The sequence below is a fragment of the Neovison vison genome, chromosome 1, assembly GCF_020171115.1.
Source record: "Neovison vison isolate M4711 chromosome 1, ASM_NN_V1, whole genome shotgun sequence".
NCBI classification, from domain to species: domain Eukaryota; kingdom Metazoa; phylum Chordata; class Mammalia; order Carnivora; family Mustelidae; genus Neogale; species Neogale vison.
This window is the reverse complement of record NC_058091.1, coordinates 271748217-271769281: the sequence shown is the minus strand read 5'-3', so window position 1 is coordinate 271769281 and position 21065 is coordinate 271748217. Positions and strand designations below refer to the sequence as shown.

The 21065-nt window shown below is 40.2% G+C and overlaps 1 protein-coding gene across 2 annotated transcripts; it reads left to right on the top strand.

Annotated features, from left to right (window-relative positions):
• The first annotated feature begins 42 nt into the window (after positions 1-42).
• MFAP3 (microfibril associated protein 3) lies at positions 43-19226 on the top strand. Of its 2 annotated transcripts, XM_044230912.1 has the most exons (4): positions 43-108; positions 1217-1390; positions 11440-11904; positions 14874-19226. In XM_044230912.1, exons 3-4 carry the CDS (start codon positions 11610-11612, stop codon positions 15665-15667), a joined length of 1089 nt encoding a protein of 362 aa, XP_044086847.1. In that variant the 5' UTR covers positions 43-108; positions 1217-1390; positions 11440-11609; the 3' UTR covers positions 15668-19226. The 2 variants fall into 2 exon arrangements, with proteins under 2 accessions (XP_044086847.1, XP_044086857.1); XM_044230922.1 differs by lacking the exon at positions 1217-1390 and having other exon boundaries at positions 61-108.
• Positions 19227-21065: the final 1839 nt, after the last annotated feature.

The window sequence follows — 21065 nt, the reverse complement described above, 5'->3', positions numbered from 1 at the left end:
TCCTAATGCCCCGGAAGTACTCCTTCCGTGCGAGGCGGTCCCGCCTACTCGAGCGCACTTCCGGGTCAAGCCCCCGCTCGGGCCAGAAGGAACTGAGCTGCCAGTCGGGTAAGTGAGAATTCTATTGGGGTCGTGCGAGAACGTACTCGGGGTGCCGAGACATGGGTTTGAGCCGATGGGTCGGGGGCCAACATGAAGGGAGCTACGATACCCCCCGGCCGTTTTTGAAGGCCAGGCTTGAGCTGCAGTTCACCCATCGTCGGTTTCCCGAGCATCGGCTACTTGCTAGGCATTTCCCTGGGGGCCCGGGACACACCGGCTTACAAGCCACCTCTGGCCCTGCTCCCAGGTACTTGACATTCTGGGTCGCGGCAGACTGTAAACAAGTCAACAAGCAAACACTATCATCTGAAATAGTAGCTGGGGGAGGAGGGGGCGGGGAAGGCCTGAGTGGCTCAGTCGGTCAAGCCTGTGCGTTGGGCTCAGGTCATGATCCCAGTGTGTGGGGATACAGCCCCACATCTCCCTGCTCAGCGGGGAGCCTGCTTCTCCCTCTCTCTCTGCCCCTTCCCACCTTGCTAGTGCTCGCTCATTCTCTCGCGCTCTTTCTCTCTGACAAATAAATAAAACCTTTTTTAAAAAATAAAAAGAAACAATAAACAAAATAGCAGGGGCAGGGAGATGTTAGTGAGTACTTTAAAGAAAATTAAACAGCATAAAGTAATGGAACAAAGTGAGGGACTAATCTTTAGGAAAATCTTGAGGAGAGCATTCCAGGCAGAAGGAATAACCAGGCCTTAACAGTGGTAAGAAACTTAGCAAGGTCAAGGGAAAGAAAAAAGGCCACTATTACTAGTGCAAAAAGAGGAAGGAGGATGAGACCAGAGGCTTCAATGGGCCAAATCTTGCAGTGTCTGTGAGCAGGACAAGGAGCTGGACTTCTATTTGGAGAACAATGGGAAACCATTGAAGGTTTCAATGGGGAAGAGTGGTGTGCTCTTATTTATGATTTTAAGATTAAAACTGACCATCAGAAAGATGCATCTCTTAAGTTGTCTTTGAGCAATGAGAATGCATGAAACCCGGATTGAAAGCCAGAAAGAGACATTAGATTAGAGATACCTTCACTGTACAGTTGTGAAAACTAAGTCCTAGAGAAGTAAAGGGATTTGGTCTTTTTTTTTTCTTTTAAAGATTTTATTTATTTATTTGACAGAGAGACAGCGGGAGAAGGAATACAACCAGGAAGTGTGGGAGAGGGAGAATCAGGCTTCCCTCCCAGCAGAGTGGCTCGATTACAGGACCCCAGGACCACCACCCGAGCAGAAGGCAGATGCCTAACGACTGAGCCACCCTGGTGCCCCAGGGATTTGGTATTTTAAGAACCCAGGTATGCCAACTCCGTCTGTTGCCTGCAGGATTATCTTCTCAATGTTCATATGTAATAATTGTCACTTCCTAAAACCCTTCAGATAGTTTCCTTTGCTTTTCATGGCGCTTCTCCACACTTAAGGGCATCACTGTCATCTGGTAGCTTGTTAAAAATGCCTATTCCAAAAAAAAAAAAAAAAAACTGTATAAATATAAAATAGGTAGTTTCCTCTGGTATTCTGTGCTGATGGAACTCGCATAGAATTGGGGGCTTAAATATGGAATCTCTGGTAAGGCACTTAACTGTGTCTTAATCTTATATTTAAAATGCTGTTGATAATAATTATAGCAGCAGTTTTCAAACATTTTGGTCTCAGGATCTCAATACCCTTTTGAAACATACTGAGAACACCAGGGAGTTAGTGCGTGTGACTTATATCTATCAGTGTTTACCATTTTAGGTATCAAAACAACTTTCAAAAATTTATGTATGATAATAAATTCATTACGTGTTAACATGGGTAGCATTTCTATGAAGAATATTTCCCAAAACAAAAAAAAATCATTAAGAATGGCATTGTTTGGGGCACATACGTGGCTCAGTCAGTTAAGAGTCTGACTCTTGATTTCAGCTCAGGTCATGATCTCAGCCCACATCAGGCTCGGTGCTGGGCGTGGAGTCGACTTAAGATTCTCTCCATTTCCTTCTGCCCTTCCCCAACCACCCCCCCAACTTTTTCTTTTTCTCTTTCTCTCCCCATCCCCCTCTCCCTCTCCCCAAAATAAAAAAGATAAAGAATGACATTTTTATAAGTCTTTTTAGTATCTGGTTTAATAGAAGACAGCTAGATTCTCATATCTCCTGCGTTCATTCTCTTGTGATAGCACTCATCCATAGCATCTGGAAGATTGCACCACGTTGTGTGAGAATGAGAGTGTAAAGGAAAATAAGATTCTGGTATTATTATGAAAATCATTTTGAAAAAGTCTTAAAAACCCAGGGGCCTCTGTACCACACTTTGAGAATCACTGGATTGCAATATTGTTTGGACAATCGAAGGAAATATGGGCTTGATTTGTAAGTCATTAAAACTATATGCACATTAAAAAGCCAATGCCCAGGCCTTTCCCTTAGAGATGCCACATCAGTAAGCCTGCACGGGACCAAGAAATATTCATCTTTAACAAGCACCACAGTTTAATTTGGTATGTTTTCAAAAATTGCGATTTGAGAAAGCCAGTTAAAGGTCATATTCACTCTAGAGTGTTTTCCCCACTGAAATTTTATACATAAAAGCTATATTTCCATATCTTCAGAGACTGAGACTCTGGAAAGTCAGCAAGAAGTTTGTGGCAAGTACCTTTCTAATGGCCAGGTTGATGAGCATCTGAATTCAGATCGTTTAATCCAGTCCTATGCCAAAGACTGAAAAAGTTTTTAGACTCTTGAATAAAGTGAAATTTGAGTTCGATACTCTAGAGAGGGTGGAATTTCCACAGGAAGATTTGTGGCGAGGAGCAGGAAGTTTCTAACAAAAGGGACAATTAGAACCAGAACTTTAAAGTAAAAAGTCATTTGGAGAGATTACAGTAAAACAAGTGTAGTTAAGGCTTTGAGCCATGACAGAAAACTGGGAAGATTGTAAGATTTAAGCAAAGAAGGGAATGGTAACGATAATCAGCCTCTAGATGAAGAAACAGATCATAGCTAATTGGTGACAGGTGTAACTGAAGACTAAACTTCTAGATCCATTCCTTCCTTCAATTCAACAAGCAATTATTCTGCACACAAACATCACTGGGCTTCCTCCGGCTACTTCTGTTCTACCAGTTGAACCTTTCTGGAAGGAAATTATGATGCCTGACCAAAATTTGAAGCTTATCTCTTGGGCAGTGGAAAATCAATAGATCTTTAAATCATAATGACTTTCTTGGATTGTGTTTAGGACCAGTTATTAGAGGAGTGGTGTTGGGGTATAGTTGGAGTTAGTGAGACCCATTTAGAAATTAGAAGAATAGTGTGGTGCGCAGGTAAGGTAAAAGGACTGTGACTAGGGTGGGAACACGGTATGATTTAATTGAAAAGCATCTAGGAAGTAGAATAATAATAACAATAGCATGTATTTATAATGTACCCACATTAGTTCATCTAATGCTTGTAACTAGCCTATGAGGTCATTCCTGCTAATAACATTCAGTAGATGTGCAAACTAAGGCCTCACAAACCCACGGCTTCATCCAGGAATAGGATCACGCACTTCACTCCATGCTCCTGACCAAGAAGCCTTGATGATCCCGTAACTTTGATCTTGCAAAACTAAGGAACTATATGTGTTGCTATCATCCAAGATATGTATATACTAGACAAATAGATCTGAAGGTGAGAATGAGAAGTTCTGTTTTAGTTATACTGAGTTTAATTTTTTAGACTATAGAGGGAAAAAAAAGTGGGTAAGGAGATCATAAATCTAGACCCATTACATCCTATATCAAGTAGGTATTTTTATCATTTGCATTCAGTAGCTGCAGTAAATGCTTATGGCAAAAGGGTATAAGGCACAGTTATAGGAAATGATCCTGAGTTTAAAACAAAGCTCCAGTACATACAGAAAAAGGTGTTTTTCAGAAAATATGTTGAAGTTTGAGCTCAGCGCCCATATGCCAGATATGAAGTGTGTGATGGTTCTAAGATACTACTGGGAGTGTAAGGGCTATTTTAATTAGGAACTTTTCAGAAAATGATCCTCAAAATGGTGATGTCTTTTTTGGGGTATTACTAACCTTTTTATGGTTCAGATCTCTATAATCTTGAGTATAACCAGAAGAGTTTTATGTTTGTTCTTTGCAAAGAATGGAGGAGTAGTAACAATCTGCTCTTCATTTGCTTTTTCTCCCCCTTGCCAAGTTGGAATGCCACTTTGGTCCATTTGTGTGCCAGCCATGAGGGATCTTCTCCATTTTCCAAGTATAACAGTGCAGGCAGAGAAAAGTAGATGAGCTGTAAATACAACCTAGAACACATTTAATTATGGGGAATAAAGCATTAATATCCCAGTATACTTGAAACCAGTACCATTTGGGTATCCGTGTTTTTCCCCACTTTGTATTATCCCAGAACTATTTCTGCAAACAGCAGTTTCCTCAGCCAACTTAACATTGAGCCATAAGCACGGAAATCAGCTACATTACTTCCTTATTTACTTCTGTTGAGAATTGGAGCCAAATGGAAATATTTCTTCTCTCTAAAGTTGGCAGGAACAGCAACAAGGCAATCTGTTAGGGATGACAGCTTAGGGGCTTTTCTTTGTTCTTTGTTTCATTCTTTATTTTTCTTATGATATAGCCAATATTTAGAATGGTTCTATCGGGTAAAATCATCTACATTTCTGATTATTCACGATCCTAGAAGAGCTTGTGTTTTATTGTACCTAAAAGATGAAAAAGGAATTGGATTAAATTTGAATATCACTTTTCTGTTATTCTTATTAATGCTGAAGAAAGGTAATAAAACATTCTACCAAGTAACTTCACCCACAAGTTTAGCATAGCCCTTTTTAACTGTTTATAAGGTCGCACTTTGATTTTCCTTTTTTTTTTTTTTAAAGATTTTTTTTTTACTTTTTATTTATTTGTCATAGAGAGAGAAGCGAGAGCAAGCACAGGCAGACAGAGTGGCAGGCAGAGGCAGAGGGAGAAGCAGGCTCCCTGCCAAGCAAGGAGCCCGATGTGGGACTCGATCCCAGGACGCTGGGATCATGACCTGATTGAACTCCTTCCTTTTAGCCTCAGATGTCAGCTGCAGCATTAAGAAATAGCTGTCTCAGTTGGTAGAGCTCACAGCTGTTGATCTCAGGGTCGTGAGTTCAAGCTCCACACTGAACGTGGAGCCTACTTTAAAAAAAAAAAAAAAAATTAGGAGGCATGATACTATTATGGAAAGCCCCAAAACTAGTGTGTAAATTCCTGAGGTATGAAACAGTATCCTAATACCTTGGGCATCCCTTGCAGCACTCATTACTTCATCTTCAGCATGATGGGCCCCTGATTTAGCTGAGCTGTTTGGAAATTATTACACCAGCCTGAACAGAATGGGTATAGTCAATGTAATTTTTGTTGAAAGTAGCAAACTGATCCTGACACAAGGAAATTTAGGAAGACTAGGAAGACCTATTCTGATTCCAAGGGTGATTTGTTCCTTCACTCAGTTTTCTCTCACTTTGTCACCTTCTCGGACCCATACCTTCACCACTGTTTTCTCTCCCAGTTGCTTACCAGTCTTTTACTTGCAAATGGATTGTGTTTCAGGAGCTCAGACTAGAAGTCTTTTGTGTTTGGGATGTCCACGGTATGAGTACAAAGTGCCCAGGCTGAGCCTTCCTTTTATTGACTGGAGGATAATATAAGACCTGTTGTTCTTCTGGCATAAAATCAGTGTACCAGGCTACTTCTGCCACCTTTGACCTAAGAGCAGTTTAAAAGTGTTCATAGTATTTTTCTAAACCCTGTCTTGTAGACTCCTTTAAACTTCTAGTAGAGGCAAATGGTTGTGTCTCTACAGAATAGGAACCGCAAATCTTGACCCCTTGGGTTATTTGTGCAGCGCACTCTGGTGGGTAAGGAGGAGAGGAAGTGGAAATCCATGATGAGGATTGCCTGGTAGTAACAGCCACAATTTAGTCACTTTTGCAAACCTAATCTTTTTTCTCCTACCTAACCATTATTCCATTTCCTTTCTTGTTTTTACATTGTCTTAATTTTTGTGGTTTAAATTTTTAATGAAATTGTATAAAGATGTTTATTTCTTTAAAAAAAAAAAAAAAAAAAGAAAAGTCATATTGGAGGGAGGAAGTAGAATTCTATGAAGAGCCAGAGCAGCACTTTAGTTAGTCTCGTTCTCCTCCCCTCTCTCCCCTCCCACTCCCTCCTTCTACTTTCCATTCCCCTCTCTTCTTTTCACCCTCTCTTTCCTTTCTAAATCCCTGTGGTCCCATGTCTCTGCTTCTCTTTATATGTGGCCCGAACCTGACCGCCTCAGCTCCTTCTCTTTCTCAAATGGCCCTAACCCACTGTGTTGCAAATCCAAATTCCAATATCAAAGCTTCTGATTAGTTCAGTTGGCAAAAGGCTGACTTCCTCCTGGGCCCCAGAACATAGAGGTAGATCTCAAAAAAGGGAAAGGTAAGTTAGGCGCATCACAGCAAAGATTATTTACCATGAACTCAGAATTGTAATATATCATGGTTGGACTCCCTACTTCAGTTTACAGTGCCTGTTTGATCCATATTATTACTTATTTGCAATGAGCAAAAGAAAAATATAAAATTTAAAATTACAGATTGAAATTAATAATTTCTCCCCTCAAAGATTTTTAAATGGTTGCATAGTGTTCTGAGTAGAGGTGTTCTGTTTATCGTAAATAATGGTTTTATTGTAAGATGTAGATTTTTAAAGTGTCTAAAAGGACAATCAACAATAGTAAGTAAAGGTTATTCAGTGATTACTACTGCCAGACCCTGTGTTTTATACAGTTTCCTTCAAACCTCACAACAGTCCTATAGAACAGGCACTATTATTTGCCCTATTTTAAAGATGAGGGGACTGAGGCACAGGAAGATTAAGTCATTTATAAAAGTTGCAAGGCTGATTAAAGTCCATCAGATTCAAATCCAGGAAATCTGGCTCTAAGGATTGTACCTTGAACTTCTCTGCTACCCTGCCTTTCTCAGAGGCCTACAATTCCCCTGATCCAGAGTAATCTAAGTCCAGAATGGAATGTGAGTGATAGTTCTCTCTTCTTGGAAGTGTTCAGACAGTCTGCAGTGCTATTGGAGAGGAAATAAGGAAGTATAGATAGTCAGAGTCTCTGGGTGCCAATCCATGGACCCTCAGCCTCAGAATCATCCAAGGAGCTAATTAACACCATAAATTCCGAAGTCCAAGTCCAGAGATTCTTATTCACTAGGGCTAGTGTGGATCACAGGAATGTATATTTTTAACAAGCTCCCTGGGTATTAGTAGTCAACCTGGGCTTGGTAATCATTTATCCCCACTATTATTTTCTAGGACAAGATGGTGAATGAAGATTTTGGGAGTTGGGGTTGACTCAAAGACTTCCTTTAGGCATTATGCCTCTAAAGTTCTCCAGAGATCGTTAGCATTGGTTGTCCCAATATAATAAGCACTAGTAAATGCATGTCAGTTTGAATAATTATAATCCCTACTGCATAACATTCTTCACTTTACAAAGGTATATCACATGCTTTATCAGATTTAAACTAATTTCCATGAGTAAATATTTATTGAACATGTGCTAGTTTTGAAGTATAGCAACAAAAAATATAGCCCCTATGCTTTAGGAACTTCTAGGTGAGATGGGGTGGACCTCCAAGCAGTACGGAGCAGCACATCCCAGAGCCGGTGAGTAGTGTAATGGTGACAGCTACTGGAAGTGTGGGGAAAAGGCAGCCAGCGTCCAGGTATCCTCTGGACCACGTGGGAGGGAGAGCCAGGACTTGAGAGGAGACTCAGGGACGCTGCACGAAGGAATTCCACACAGCAGCAACATTGCCAGGACCCCACTTGCCACACAGCCCTCTCATATGGAGGCTGTTTATTCTTCCAAAGCTCCTGCATCTCAGCAGGGAGAGAAAGTCCATTTTTTTCTATTTCCAGTGTCTTCTCCTCTAGCTGCCTTGATCTTGGTGGGCATTCCCATTCCGACTCTTGAGCCTCCACATTCTTTGACCTCTTCTTGTTGCACAGCTATCTCCTTCACTCACTTCTGCCCCCCACTCCACTTCTGAAGTCCACCTCCAGATGTGCTGTTGGCCCAGACTGCTCCCCTCCAGATCCGGAATCAGGCCCAGTGCTCTGGCCACCCCTTCTCATTACCAGACTTGTAGCTTTTTTTCCCTGAAACCTCCTAACCAGTGATCCCTCTGCTTTTTCCTCTGTCCCCTTACTAGGACACTTCTCTTCCATTCTCGATTCCTATTTATCCCTCAAGTACTGTTGCAACTTCACTTCCTCAAGGCGGCTGTCTGTGACACAGGCTGCTCCCAATATTTAGCACTACCGTAGTGTCCTGTACTTTACTTCGGGCAGCAGTTACCATATTTTGCATGTGTTTTTAGTTAGTGTCTGTGTCCTCTGCCAGACTTAGCTCCATGAAGGCAGAGACAGTGTCCTCATTACAATAGGTTGGCAGATAGAAAGTGCTCAGTATAGTATAAATGGAAATGTATAACTGCTAGTCTAAAATTGTTGTTCTGGGGCGCCTGGGTGGCTCAGTAAGTTAAGTGTCCAAGTTTTGTTTTGTTTTAGATTTTTTTAAATTTATTGGACAGAGATCACAAGTAGGCAGAGAGGCAGGCAGAGAGAGGAAGGGAAGCAGGCTCCCCGCTGAGCAGAGAGCCCGATGTGACGCTCGATCCCAGGACTCTGGGATCACGACCTGAGCCCAAGGCAGAGGCTTTAACCCACTGAGCCACCCAGGCGCCCCAAGCATCCAGGTCTTGATTTCGGCTCAGGTCATGATCTCAGGGTCATAAGATTGAGCCCTGCTTAGGGCTTCCAGCTGAGTGTGGAGCCTTCTTGAGATTCTTTCTCCCTCTCCGTCTGCGCCTTCCCTGCTCACGTGCCCGCTCCCTCTCTGAAATGAAATGAAATAATAAAACTGTGGTCAAACCACAGTTTTGAAGTAGAGCAACAGTATAGTTGCACTTCCCTACCTATTCCACCACTGGAATAGTATAGTATAGAATAGTATAGTATTCCAATGGTGGAATAGGTAGGGAAGAAGAGGATGATGGTAGGTTAAGAAATGAGGTAGTATGGGGCGCCTGGGTGGCTCAGTGGGTTAAAGCCTCTGCCTTCGGCTCAGGTCATGATCCCAGAGTCCTGGAATCGAGCCCCACATCGGGCTCTCTGCTCAGCAGGGAGTCTGCTTCCTCCTCTCTCTCTCTCTCTGCCTGCCTCTCTGCCTACTTGTGATCTCTGTCTGTCAAATAAATAAATAAAATCTTGAAAAAAGAAAAAGAAATGAGGTAGTATTAGAATAAAGTAGAGTTGTGGGTGGTTTATTTGTTTTATTTTTGTTTTCCTGACAGAGAGGAGTTCCCCAGCTCAGAGCCTTTAGCAGGCAGCAGTTAATGACATTGCTTTGTTTTCATCGTATTTCTGTGTACAGTTATTTATATTTACAGATGTAATATAGACTTCCCTTTTGAAATAAATTTATTAAAGTAAAATAATGAGTTGACTTAATAAAAAGCAAAAAAAAAAATATCATGCCACTAGAAGAAATGAATGAAACTGGGAAAATGCTAACTTGGATACAGCTACAGGATACAGCTACAGGAACTCATTATCGAAATTCTAGGGAAGACCTAGAGCACTTTTCAGCACGGTCATGTCCTCTCACACTTGGGAAGCAGCAGTCTAGAATAAAGAACAAAAGTTTTGTCCACCAACTATATATATTGTACTGAAAAAGAACTTAGGAGCTTATATGTGTCAAGCTCCAAGCATGGTGCCTGGCTTACGGGCAGTCATTTATTTACTAAGTTTTCTTTCCATTGTTTCCACTCGCCACTCTGGCCCAATAGAGGCCAGGATTCCCTACTAACATATAGTATAATTAAAAGGAGCAAGTCACTGTAAAGTGAATGAGTTAGATCATTTCTGAAATCCCCGCCAGTGCCCAAGTTCTTTGTTTCCTTTAGTATCATTTTAGTTGGGTTTGGGGAGGAAATAGAAATAAACACCTGTGTTCAATCAACTATGTATAACAAAGTCTGAAGTCTGTTGTTTACTCTAAATAGTCCATTCTTTTATTTTAAAGATATAGCAAGATAAAGAAGATTATTATTATCATTCAACCATCCTTTCAAGGGCTAATGAAAATTAAATGACATTTACAGCTTACTGTGATACAGACTTTGAGGGATTTAATGGCTAAATACAATGATCCACTGCTTTTTATGTTCTGTGATCAAGCAGCCTTCATGTAAGTACAAAGGCGAGTCATTTCCAAAACTAATTATTTGGGGCCATTATAGGAAATAAAGCTAGGCATTTCATCCTATCTTTTACAGAAATAGAACTTGAAATTTTTCTTTGAGAGTCAGTGATTTAAAAGAGGAATCAAATTACCAGGAAGATGATCATAATCACATAAACTCTTATGCTGGGATATTTTGTTCTTTTTTCGTGGTATTTTATCTGTCTGGCACTCTTTCCCTGTGGTTTATATTTGCATTTCTACCAACTAGACATAGAAGATGTCAGTTCCTTCCTGAGCTGATTTTGCAGACTTTGAGCTAAAATTTGGTGTTCTCACAAACTTAAAAATACTGTATTTTGTCTCTTGATACTGAAGAAAGTGTTAACGGAAAATGCTTTTGTCTAACAGCCTTCTTCAAGAGGGGGGTCCTAAAGCCTCAGAAGTCAATAACTGTTCATGTGTATATAGTAGTGCAGTTTTCTTTCTGATAATAAAACAAACAGAAAACTACCTCAAGTATCCCTGCATTATTTAAAGCTAATATATTATGTACTTGGATTACTCAAATTTTGAGCTCCATGGTTATGATCATGATGTATCAGTTGATTTACATTATTGATATAATAACAGATGGTAATGGTGCAGGTTGAAATAAAAGATCGTTAAGCTAAATATTTTAGCCTTCATTGAATCCCTGTTGCATAAGATTTGTCAGAATAAAATAGAATCATAGTCTTTCAGAACTAGAAGAGTCTTTAGAGAGGTCTTATCTAGTCTCTCATTTGACAGATGAGAAAACGGCCAAGGGAGAATGCTACTTGCCAAGGTCTTAAAACTTGTTAGTAGCACAGCTGGGAGAATCGAGGTCTGTCTGCCATTTCCTAATTCAGTGCTCTTTCTACTTTCTCTTTGTGAGATTTTTAGGTGGCGTTCTTTTTCTTTTGCTCCCTGATGTCAGCACCAATTATTCTAATCAATTTCACATCTATTCATTTCTAGAACATAAAAGTTTCACCCCATTATGAGTCTTTGTTGGTTAAACTTTATATCTGGCTTTCTTTTAGGTTGGTCTCCACTTACATCTTTTAATCTTGAAGATTTCAGAATACGCCTGAATCTCCCACTTTTTTGGAAAACTCCCAGTATCAAGCAATAAATTACCCACCGTGCTCCTGTTACAGAATATAAGCTTTTGAGTTCTCCAAATCTAAACAAAATTTCCTCCCATTTTTCCATGAAGCCACATTGTTATCTGTTCACTTTAGTGTTGAGTGTTACTTTGCCAGCAGCTTTTGTTTTGGAAGATGTAAGCTTCACCCAAATAGTCCCCCGGGGAACAAATCATAGTTCCTTCAATTCATCATTTCCTCCAAGCTTTGAGCTCTCAGCAGGTTCCCACTCAGGGGATGATGTCATCATAGCCAAAGAGGGAACTAGTGTTTCACTCGAGTGTCTTCTCACAGTCAACCACTATGAAGATGTCCATTGGTACAACTCAAAAGGACAGCAGCTGGATGGCAGAGGCAGAGGTAACTATGCCAGGGTATAATTAATCAAGGTTACTCGTTTCCTATTACTTCTATCTCCTTGGTTTGATGGCATATGCAACAAGGAATCTCAATGATTATGTGCCAGAGGATGGTTAAAACTTTTGAAAAGCCTGGAATGCTATAACTATGAGAAAAAGCAAAATAATTATAATTACTTAACCAGAAGAAGAAAGAAATAGAATAGTTGTAAATTTAAAAGGTGTTCACATGATGACAGGAAGCTATTGTCTCTCCTGCTGGTGAGCTGGTTTCCTTCTTCATTGAAGGTAGACTCCGTCAGGACTGCTGCAGACAGCTGTGCAGGCTGTGTACTGGACAACCCCATTCACCTAGACTATAATGTGAATAATACAGTGTGATGGCCCTTTGTGAATACAGGAGGAAGGGTTGTGGCTAGACTTAAGTAAATTTCTCATAAATTTTAAAATTTTGTTTGGAAATGAGTCACTAAAAATTTTAGAGGAAATCCAGGATGTGTTTTGTTTTGTTTTTCCCCAGGATGGTTTTTAAAAGATTTTATCTCTGTGCATAAAACTTTAAGTCCATCTGAGAATTAGAAGGGCACTGAGAAGGAGCTCTTTAAACGCTTCCAGCACATTTTTTTTTTCTATGCTATACCTTAATTAACTTGAAAACAAGAGAGCTTCTCTTATACCTTTGCCTCTCAGTCTTAAAAATCACCCAAACATAATCACCAAGGTCTCCTTTTTGACAGGCCTTTATTTGATTTTGCTGTTTGTGAACCTGTGAACACATCCTAATCAGAACGTTATTTCCATAACTAATATTCTGCTAGAAATTTTTGAAGACTACTTGTATTAAAGTACCTCAAAAAGAAATCACTGTGAAAAATCAACGGGATAAAGATTCAATTCTGGTATACTCCTAAGCTACACTTTCAGGAAAGGCCCTTCTTGCCCTTTTTGCTAGAAAGATAGTCTAACCTCTTAGAATACAAAGCATATTTGGTTATTCATATTAGAATGGAAAACAGAAAAGGAGACAGATGGTGTTTTCTTCTAAAGTATATGCTAAACGTTTTATCTTTGTATAAACTGAGTTAACTGGCCACCAGGGGTTTTAAGAGTTTAAGTTGTTAGAACAGAATATTTTTAATCAGCTTCTTAAGAATATGGATCTTTTGAGTCAGAATCTCTAGAGTAGTGCCCAGAATATTTATTTTGAATGTGACTTGGGATTTCACATTTGGACTCAATGATCTCAATTCTTACTTCCTTTGGGCTCTAGGATCCTGACCAAACATATCTGAGATTTGAATTATTTATTCGGTGTGATCATTACAGACTGACCACATCAACAAAGCCTTGGTTAGGATGAGACCAACCAAGTGGAATGGCAGTTTCATCTTCCTTTTTGCCTTTAATTTGAAAACCACTAACATCTATCAGTGATGCTTTCAGTAGCAGCTCTAGAAAACTGCATTAAATTTTATGAGTCTCCAGTGAGAGGAGTTTAAAGAGCCTGTCAGTCTAGTATAAGGTTCATAAATCTTGAGCTATTAGCAGCAAGTAAGCTAGAGAGTTTACATTGCGGTGGGAGTACAGTGGTTGATGAATGGAGTGTATGTACTTCATCATACCTTGGATTCATAGGAATGCCTTTCCATAGCTCCAAATTCATAGAACAGAAGCTTGTGGAATAATGAATATATTCCATAACTATATATTTTCCTCTTTGTTTTTACATTAGTGAAGAGATGGCTCTTAAATGTAACTATAGAATTCAGATAAATTTTGATGACAATAAAAATGGACATAACCCAGAATGCTTACTTATGGGTGTACCATTAAAATTATCCAGAACCATAGAATCTCAGGGATGAAAGAGATCTTGAAGATTTCTTAACTTCAGCTTCTTAAGATTAGGCGCTCAGGTGCTGCCTAACAAGCAGTCCCCCAGCTTCCTCCAGGACAACACCTCTATTCACTGGGACTCTGCCTGTATCCCAGGTTAGCCTGTCCATCCCATCTTTGAATGACTTTTGTAGTTGAAGTACAGGATATACTGAGAATTGACCACAAACAGAATTGCGTGGGCAGAGCCAAGTTACTAAAGGGTGTTGAATCAAGGTGGGTGGTGTGTAGGCTTTGCTTTTCATACTCTTGTGTACATGTTTCCTGAGTGCAGGTACCTTTGTATAAGGAAGACAGGCAGCATGTCTTAGTTTTAAAACAGAATCCAGAGATCCTTTAGGCACCTTAAGGGCAACTTTATTCTCTTTGCCGGGCAGCTTGTTTGCCCTGACTTGTGACACATACCTTTTGGCTTGTGCTTTAGTTACTCTTGCCAGAAAATCAGTATAACATCAACAAACCTTTTCTAAGAAAACAAATTAAATGTGCAACCCATGCCAGATGAACCAGTTAGTAGTTGAACTAAATTCAACTAAATTGGTAGGGTTGTTTGTTTTGTTTTGTTTTGTTCATTTTTGTCTCTTGTTATCAAAAGTAAACAAATACAGTTAAATAAGAAAACATAAATCACTCAACCCATTACCCCAGAAAAAACCATTATTTGGTATTTCTAAGGCATTGCCTTCTAAGGTATGAAAATTTATAGGTCAAAGATGGAGTGTGTACACACACACACACAAATACAAACACTTTTTTTTTTTTTTAAAGATTGCCACTTAGCATCATATAGACATACCTATCTCCCTGAAAAGCTTGTTATGTCTAGCCATGAAATGTAGCTATGGTTCATGTCAGAGAGGAATATTTCCTTTTAACGTCCAGCCTGTTTAAATTCCTACTCTGGACATAAAAGTCTGCCCTTTCTTCCATGATGCAAACAAGTAGAAGAAGCTAAGAGATGAGTTAAAGTAAAGTACTCTCATGAAGAGGTGGCAAATTTACAGTAAGGCAGTTGGCTTATTCAGTAACAGTATTCTTTATGCTGTAATTTTTTTATTTCTGTTGGCTTATCAGGTGGAAAATGGTTGGTTTCTGATAACTTCCTAAATATCACCAGTGTGGTCTTTGATGACCGAGGGCTCTATACATGTTTCGTCACGTCTCCAATCCGTGCCTCCTACTCTGTCACCCTGCGTGTTATCTTCACCTCGGGAGACATGAGTGTCTACTACATGATTGTGTGCCTGATTGCCTTTACAATCACCCTCATCTTGAATGTCACACGGCTCTGCATGATGAGCAGCCATCTTCGTAAGACCGAGAAGGCTATCAATGAATTCTTCAGGACTGAAGGAGCTGAGAAACTTCAGAAGGCCTTTGAGATCGCAAAGCGCATCCCCATCATCACCTCAGCCAAGACTCTGGAGCTCGCCAAAGTCACACAGTTTAAGACCATGGAGTTTGCCCGTTACATTGAAGAACTGGCAAGAAGCGTCCCTCTTCCACCCCTTATTCTAAACTGTCGGGCCTTCGTTGAGGAGATGTTTGAGGCTGTGCGAATGGATGACCCTGATGACATGGGAGAAAGAATTAAAGAGAGACCTGCCTTGAATGCTCAAGGTGGCATCTATGTCATTAACCCGGGGATGGGCCGGAGTAATTCACCAGGAGGAGATTCGGATGATGGTTCTCTGAATGAACAAGGCCAGGAGATAGCAGTTCAGGTTTCTGTCCACCTTCAGTCGGAAACCAAAAGTATTGATACAGATTCTCAAGACAGCAATCATTTCAGCCCACCTGATGACCTAGGATCTGCTGAGTCAAACTCTTCCTCCAGAGATGGGACATGTGAAAGCCATCAGTTGTGAGCTCTGCCAGTACCTACAAAAACAGCTCTCACAAAAGGAACCTGTTTCATGCAGGAAATAACATCTTTACCAAAAGATAACTGGGGTTTCCCCCTCATTAATATTAAGCACATCAGAATGTGAATTATTGCCAAAATCTTTGTAAAAATTCAGTGTTTTTCATATCTGATATTTCTCAGTCATTTTCCTCGAGCTTGATTAATGACATACATTAAGATTTAAAGAAGCTTGAGAGAGAAACATAATGAACAAAGTACCACACTAACAGTTCCATGGCTTCTCTTCTGGTCATGGTTCTTCCAGTGGTTAGGGCTGCCACTTACCTGGAGGCCTCAGTTTTCCCACCAGTAAGATAAGGGATTTGCATTAGATGATAAGTCATTTCTAGCCCTGTAACTTCTTACCTGTCCCCGTTAAACGCCAGAATCATCAGCACATCTTGAAGTAAACCCTTTCTTAGACTTTAAGTCCCTTCTTATGGAAAGGATCAAGCTGAGACTTTATTTTGTGATTTAGGTTCCCACACCAATGCCATAGTGCATAGAGGTATGCGTGGTTTTCAGATGTTTTGCCATGTGGAGTGTGCAATTATATGTGCTAGGGTGGGTCTCTTTAGTGTAGCCAGTGTCTGTGTTGTTAACACAGTTCATCAGGGAGCTAACTGCTCATTAATAAACTATTTTCCATGAATAAATTGGTCCTTTGGGGGGATATATCATGTCTTTTTAACTTACTGAAGTACCATTTAGTTCATTGAACTGGCATTGATTTCCCAACTGATCTCCAAAAGTGAGCAGTTTGTTCTTAAGGAATAATGTCTTCAGTGCTTCTAGAATAAGAAACAATGTCAAATCATCTATCTATCTCTGGCAAATCATGGATTTTTGACATTTCTGTTAATGGAATTTCTCAGGCTTTCCGTTTTTAAAAGTACTGGACTTCGTAAGAGGTTTCTGTGTTTGGGATCCTACTCCAGGGGGAAAACTCAGAGCTGGGTTCATCTTTAGACTTCTGTCAATACTCTTGGCCTCCTTGATCGTTAATATGGTGCTAAAGGCTGCATGCCTCATTAACTGGTTTATTTTGTTTATATTTTGTTGTTAAGGTTTTTATTTCTGTGTACTTCAGATATAGAATTCTGAGCTAGGGCTGCTCTTGTGGTCTCTCTTAAACGCACTAACCTGAACTGAGATTAGGTAATGGTGTGTGGTATATATGAATATATTAAATATATAGGCATAGAGATAGGTACCAGTACATAGGTTTATATTCACACACAAATGTTCTAGATATAGAGAGGGAGAAAAATTATGGATGATGCCACCTGAGTCAACTATGTATAATGAACACTTAGGACAGTATTTCTTGCCTGGCTGAGGCCTGATATATAATAGAATTGTAAATATTCTTCAGAATAATTTCTTCAGCTACAGGAAGCTTGGTGTCATATGATTTTTAAGAAGTTGGCAGTGGAGCTCCATTTGGTGCTTGATGTTTCTTCATTTGGCTTCTGATTATTGAAGCCTTACTTGAACTAGAGGTTCCTGAGGGAAATGCTCAGAGTGGTTTTATGAGGATTATAATTTAAGGTTTCAAATAGAGGAAGGCAAGGAAATAGAGAATGTAACCAGGTAGAGCTCATACCTCCCTTTGTCCAGGCTTATCGCAGGTAATACATCTCTTCTGGAGAGCATGAATGAATCAGTGTGCAGTTTTATCAGATGGCATTATGGATAAAGATGATAATGCTGCCTTTTCTGTCTCTCAGGCTGTTTCCATGGAAACCTCCAGAGCCAAACAAAAGCTACCAATCATTTAACCAAAGCTTGCCTTGGCTCGTAGACCTGTGTGTCTTTAAGGAATAATGTTTTCATACGGTTAGCTGTGAGAGCAAGGGCTCTTCACCATACCCTAGATTACAGAACACTTTTTCTCTTCCCAGGATGTTTCTCTTAAAAAATTAAAAATGATAAAAATCTCTTGTCTGAGGTTTGTTCCCTGACAATCCCTCAGATCTTTAGATAGTAGTTCCAACCCTGTCCTTGTGTAGTGAGTTCGGGGTCATTTCTTGGAATGTAGCTTCTCACATTAAAGAAAATGGATTTATCCCACATTCTCACAATGGACATGAGTGTTTGGAACCTTAGGTAAACATATTGAAAGGTCAGAGTCCTTGGAAATGGGATTTCAGAAAAATAGAAGAACTAATGAAAAAAATCTAAGCTTGCATGATACTGTGTGTAACTATAGGCTACTCCAGTGTGTCCTGGTTGAATTACTTCAGAAACATAATGGTGACTTAATTTGGAGGCCAAAATAACTGGATTATTTTTTAATTTTCCGGTTTAAGGTGCCACTGATAAAGAATTACAGTAGTCAAAATTTAATTGGAGATGGTGTTACTTTCTGAAACTAGTTTCCAAGAGGAAGAAAACCACACATTATTATTTTCTGTATCTAATCAAATACTTTTCATATATAATTAATAGTTTCATGTTATCGTTTTTATAAAATCCTTAACCTTTTGAACTTAACCTACAGTCTAAAAGTCTTTTGACAATAACTGTGGTGTAATTAATCTTCTGTTTCACTGGGTTTTATAGTTAGTAAAAATGCCTTTACTCAGCAAGTGTGTTTCAATAGTCCTGTCATCTCATTTATAAATTTTGTATTGTAACTTAATGAGCCTTATTGTCCTTATGAAATGAAACGGTGGCTTTGTGAAATAAATTTACCAAAAATACATATGTAAACATTTTTATAGATTCCTTGCCAGCTGATACCAGGACAGGCATCTTTTGAGCTGATACCTAGGTAGTTTAGGTAGTTTAATAAGCCTATCCTCAAAGTCGCATCTGTTCTGATAGTTAAATCTTGATTCAGACCAGTGAGCATTTGTGTTTCTCCCAACTACCCTGGTATAAATACTTTAGGAGTTGCTGATCTGGAACAGTTGTGAGAAGGTTCCTGGCTTCTTCGCCTCACTTGACATGCATTTTGAAGTCAAAGCACGCTGCTTTCTGTTTGGTCCTCCAGCCTCATGAACCCCTTGGTGCATTCCTCTCCACACCCTGCATGTAGTTTTACCCCAGATCAGACTCTGTCTCCCGGGTCCCAGAATAGCATGGGAGCATGGCATGCTTGTTTTCCAGAGCACAGCCAGTCATGGGTGCTAGCCCTGTCTCCACACACCAGCACTTACAACACAAGTATATATCTCCTGAGTCACCGGTAAGAGAACACAACCTTGTCTTATCTAGCCCAGGAATTTTGAAAATGCTCAGCTTTATACATAAACTCCTAGGTTCTCAACACATTTCATAAAAGTGAGTGTTATTTGGTATGGTTCAGGTGACATTTAAATGGTCACCATTCTAATGAACACTTTATGATTTTGTCCTTTCTTTTAAAAAAAAGTCATGCTTGAATATATTTATCGAATGTTCAGTGGACTATTATTTCATTTGTCTGAAATCTACTGAGTATATATTCATTTTTATGTGTGATGGAATTTTATGTTAACGATTTCAAACAGGAGTAAATTTGAATTCAACTTGGATTCTTCCATGGCTGCGCATTTTTATTTTGTAGATATTTAGCGAGCATCCGTATGTTTTTGGTGCTATGGGCCGTACTGAGATGGATGTCTTGCCCACAGTTACCATGAGGAGGCAGTTAGCAGGCCCAAGTGCATCAGGTTTTCACTTCTGAGGTAGAGCATTCCTGGCAAAGGCCTAAAGAGGATTTAGCACATGTTTTGGAAAAAACAATTAGTATATAAAGTCTGATGAGATTTGGCATGTAGGAGGGGTACCTGAGGTATGAGCAAAGGCCGGCAGTGCCGTGGGAGTGAAGGGTGCGATGATGGAAAAGCACAGGAACTCAGGAGACAGGCAAAGGGAACAGGTGATGCTACAACTCATCACCTAAAAACCACGGATCTTTCATTCTTAGAATGAAAACCTAGTTTCTTTGTCCCTATGGCAAAAGATCACTGGACTTGGTAGTCGCGATTCCACCGCTAGCCATGTATAAATGTGACTTGGCCTCTTTGGACTTGAGAATGGAGGTGATGATACCTACCTCACAAAATTAACATGGACGTTCAACAAAGTAACACATCAGCAAACACTGTGCTAGCTGTAACATGCCAATAGAGGGCAAGGGGACAATAATCGTGCATTCAGAGCATCAGCTTTGTTAGCAGCCATGACTGGTTGTGTTTGGAGTCAACTAAAACTTCCTCCAGATCTCTCTCAGTTATAGTTACATTTGGCTGCATGCCACAGAATACCAGTTGTGGTGGCTTACCTAAATAAGACATTTATTTTTCTCAAATAACAACAAGTCCAGAGGAAGCCAGTCCTAGGCTGGTACAGGGCTCAAGTCCAGCATTAAGGACTCAGGCTTCTTCTAGATTCCTCTCCACCCTTAGGATGTGGCTTTCATCCACATGGTCACAAAATGTCCTAGATTGGGCTCCTCCAGGAGTGCCTGTGACAAGGATTCATCTGTAAGTAGTTGATTTGGAAGGTGATCCCAAGATAGAGTAGGGAAGTGAAACGGAAAAGAAAACCAAATCCAGGGTGCGTTAATGACTGGGTTACTGTTTTGGGCCACTGCTGTTCATTCAGTCCCATTGGGGACCTCAGGGAGCTCTGTCTGCTCCCAGTATATGTAGTTCATGCCTCAAAAGATCTCACCTGAAGGCCAAAGAGCTCAGATATTTATGCACCAACTCCCATCTGTCATTGAGGGCTGCTCCCAGGTTCACTAACTCTGACACTTTCAACCTGCCACACATAGGCTAGCATCATCCTATAACCAACAAAAGCCCTAGGAGTTACAGGAGCTTTCAGGAGGAAAGGCTGTGTTGAATATAGGAATGATGAGCGTCGGGGTCATAGGCGGAACACTGACAACACCCGCTACACGAGACAACTGCACCATCAGCCTCATGTCTACATTCCAGGCAGGAGGAAAGGTAGAGGGTCAAAGGGCAAAGACACATAGCAGCTGAATCTACTTTTTTATCAAGAAGAGAGCTTTCCTGAAGTCTCACCTGACTCCTGTCAGTCACTGCCAGAGCTGGATTACATGGCTACCTGCTGTCACTGTAAGAAAGCCCAGGAAGAGGAAATATGTATTTTTTTAACTGGGCATGTTGCCTTAAAGGATTCTATTATGAAGGAAGTAGGGATAGAACATAAGTTGTAGGAAACTGGTAATATGCAACAAGGTCATCCTCACATGAATTAACAGGAGCAAAATAGGGTTCTGTAGGGGATAAAGTTGCAAGCCATGTTCCTTGAAGATAATCACATGCATCAGCAAAACAAGAATCAGAAACAAATCTTAAGTCTTAATCTTCAAGCCATCACTTACGTTGTCACGTTGT

Bases quoted from the DNA above. Each gene is read 5' to 3' on its own strand.
- MFAP3 (XM_044230912.1), top strand. From the start codon at position 11,610: ATGAAGCCACATTGTTATCTGTTCACTTTAGTGTTGAGTGTTACTTTG. The intron at 11,905-14,873 runs GTAACTATGCCA...TTGGCTTATCAG, and splicing joins GCTGGATGGCAGAGGCAGAG to GTGGAAAATGGTTGGTTTCT.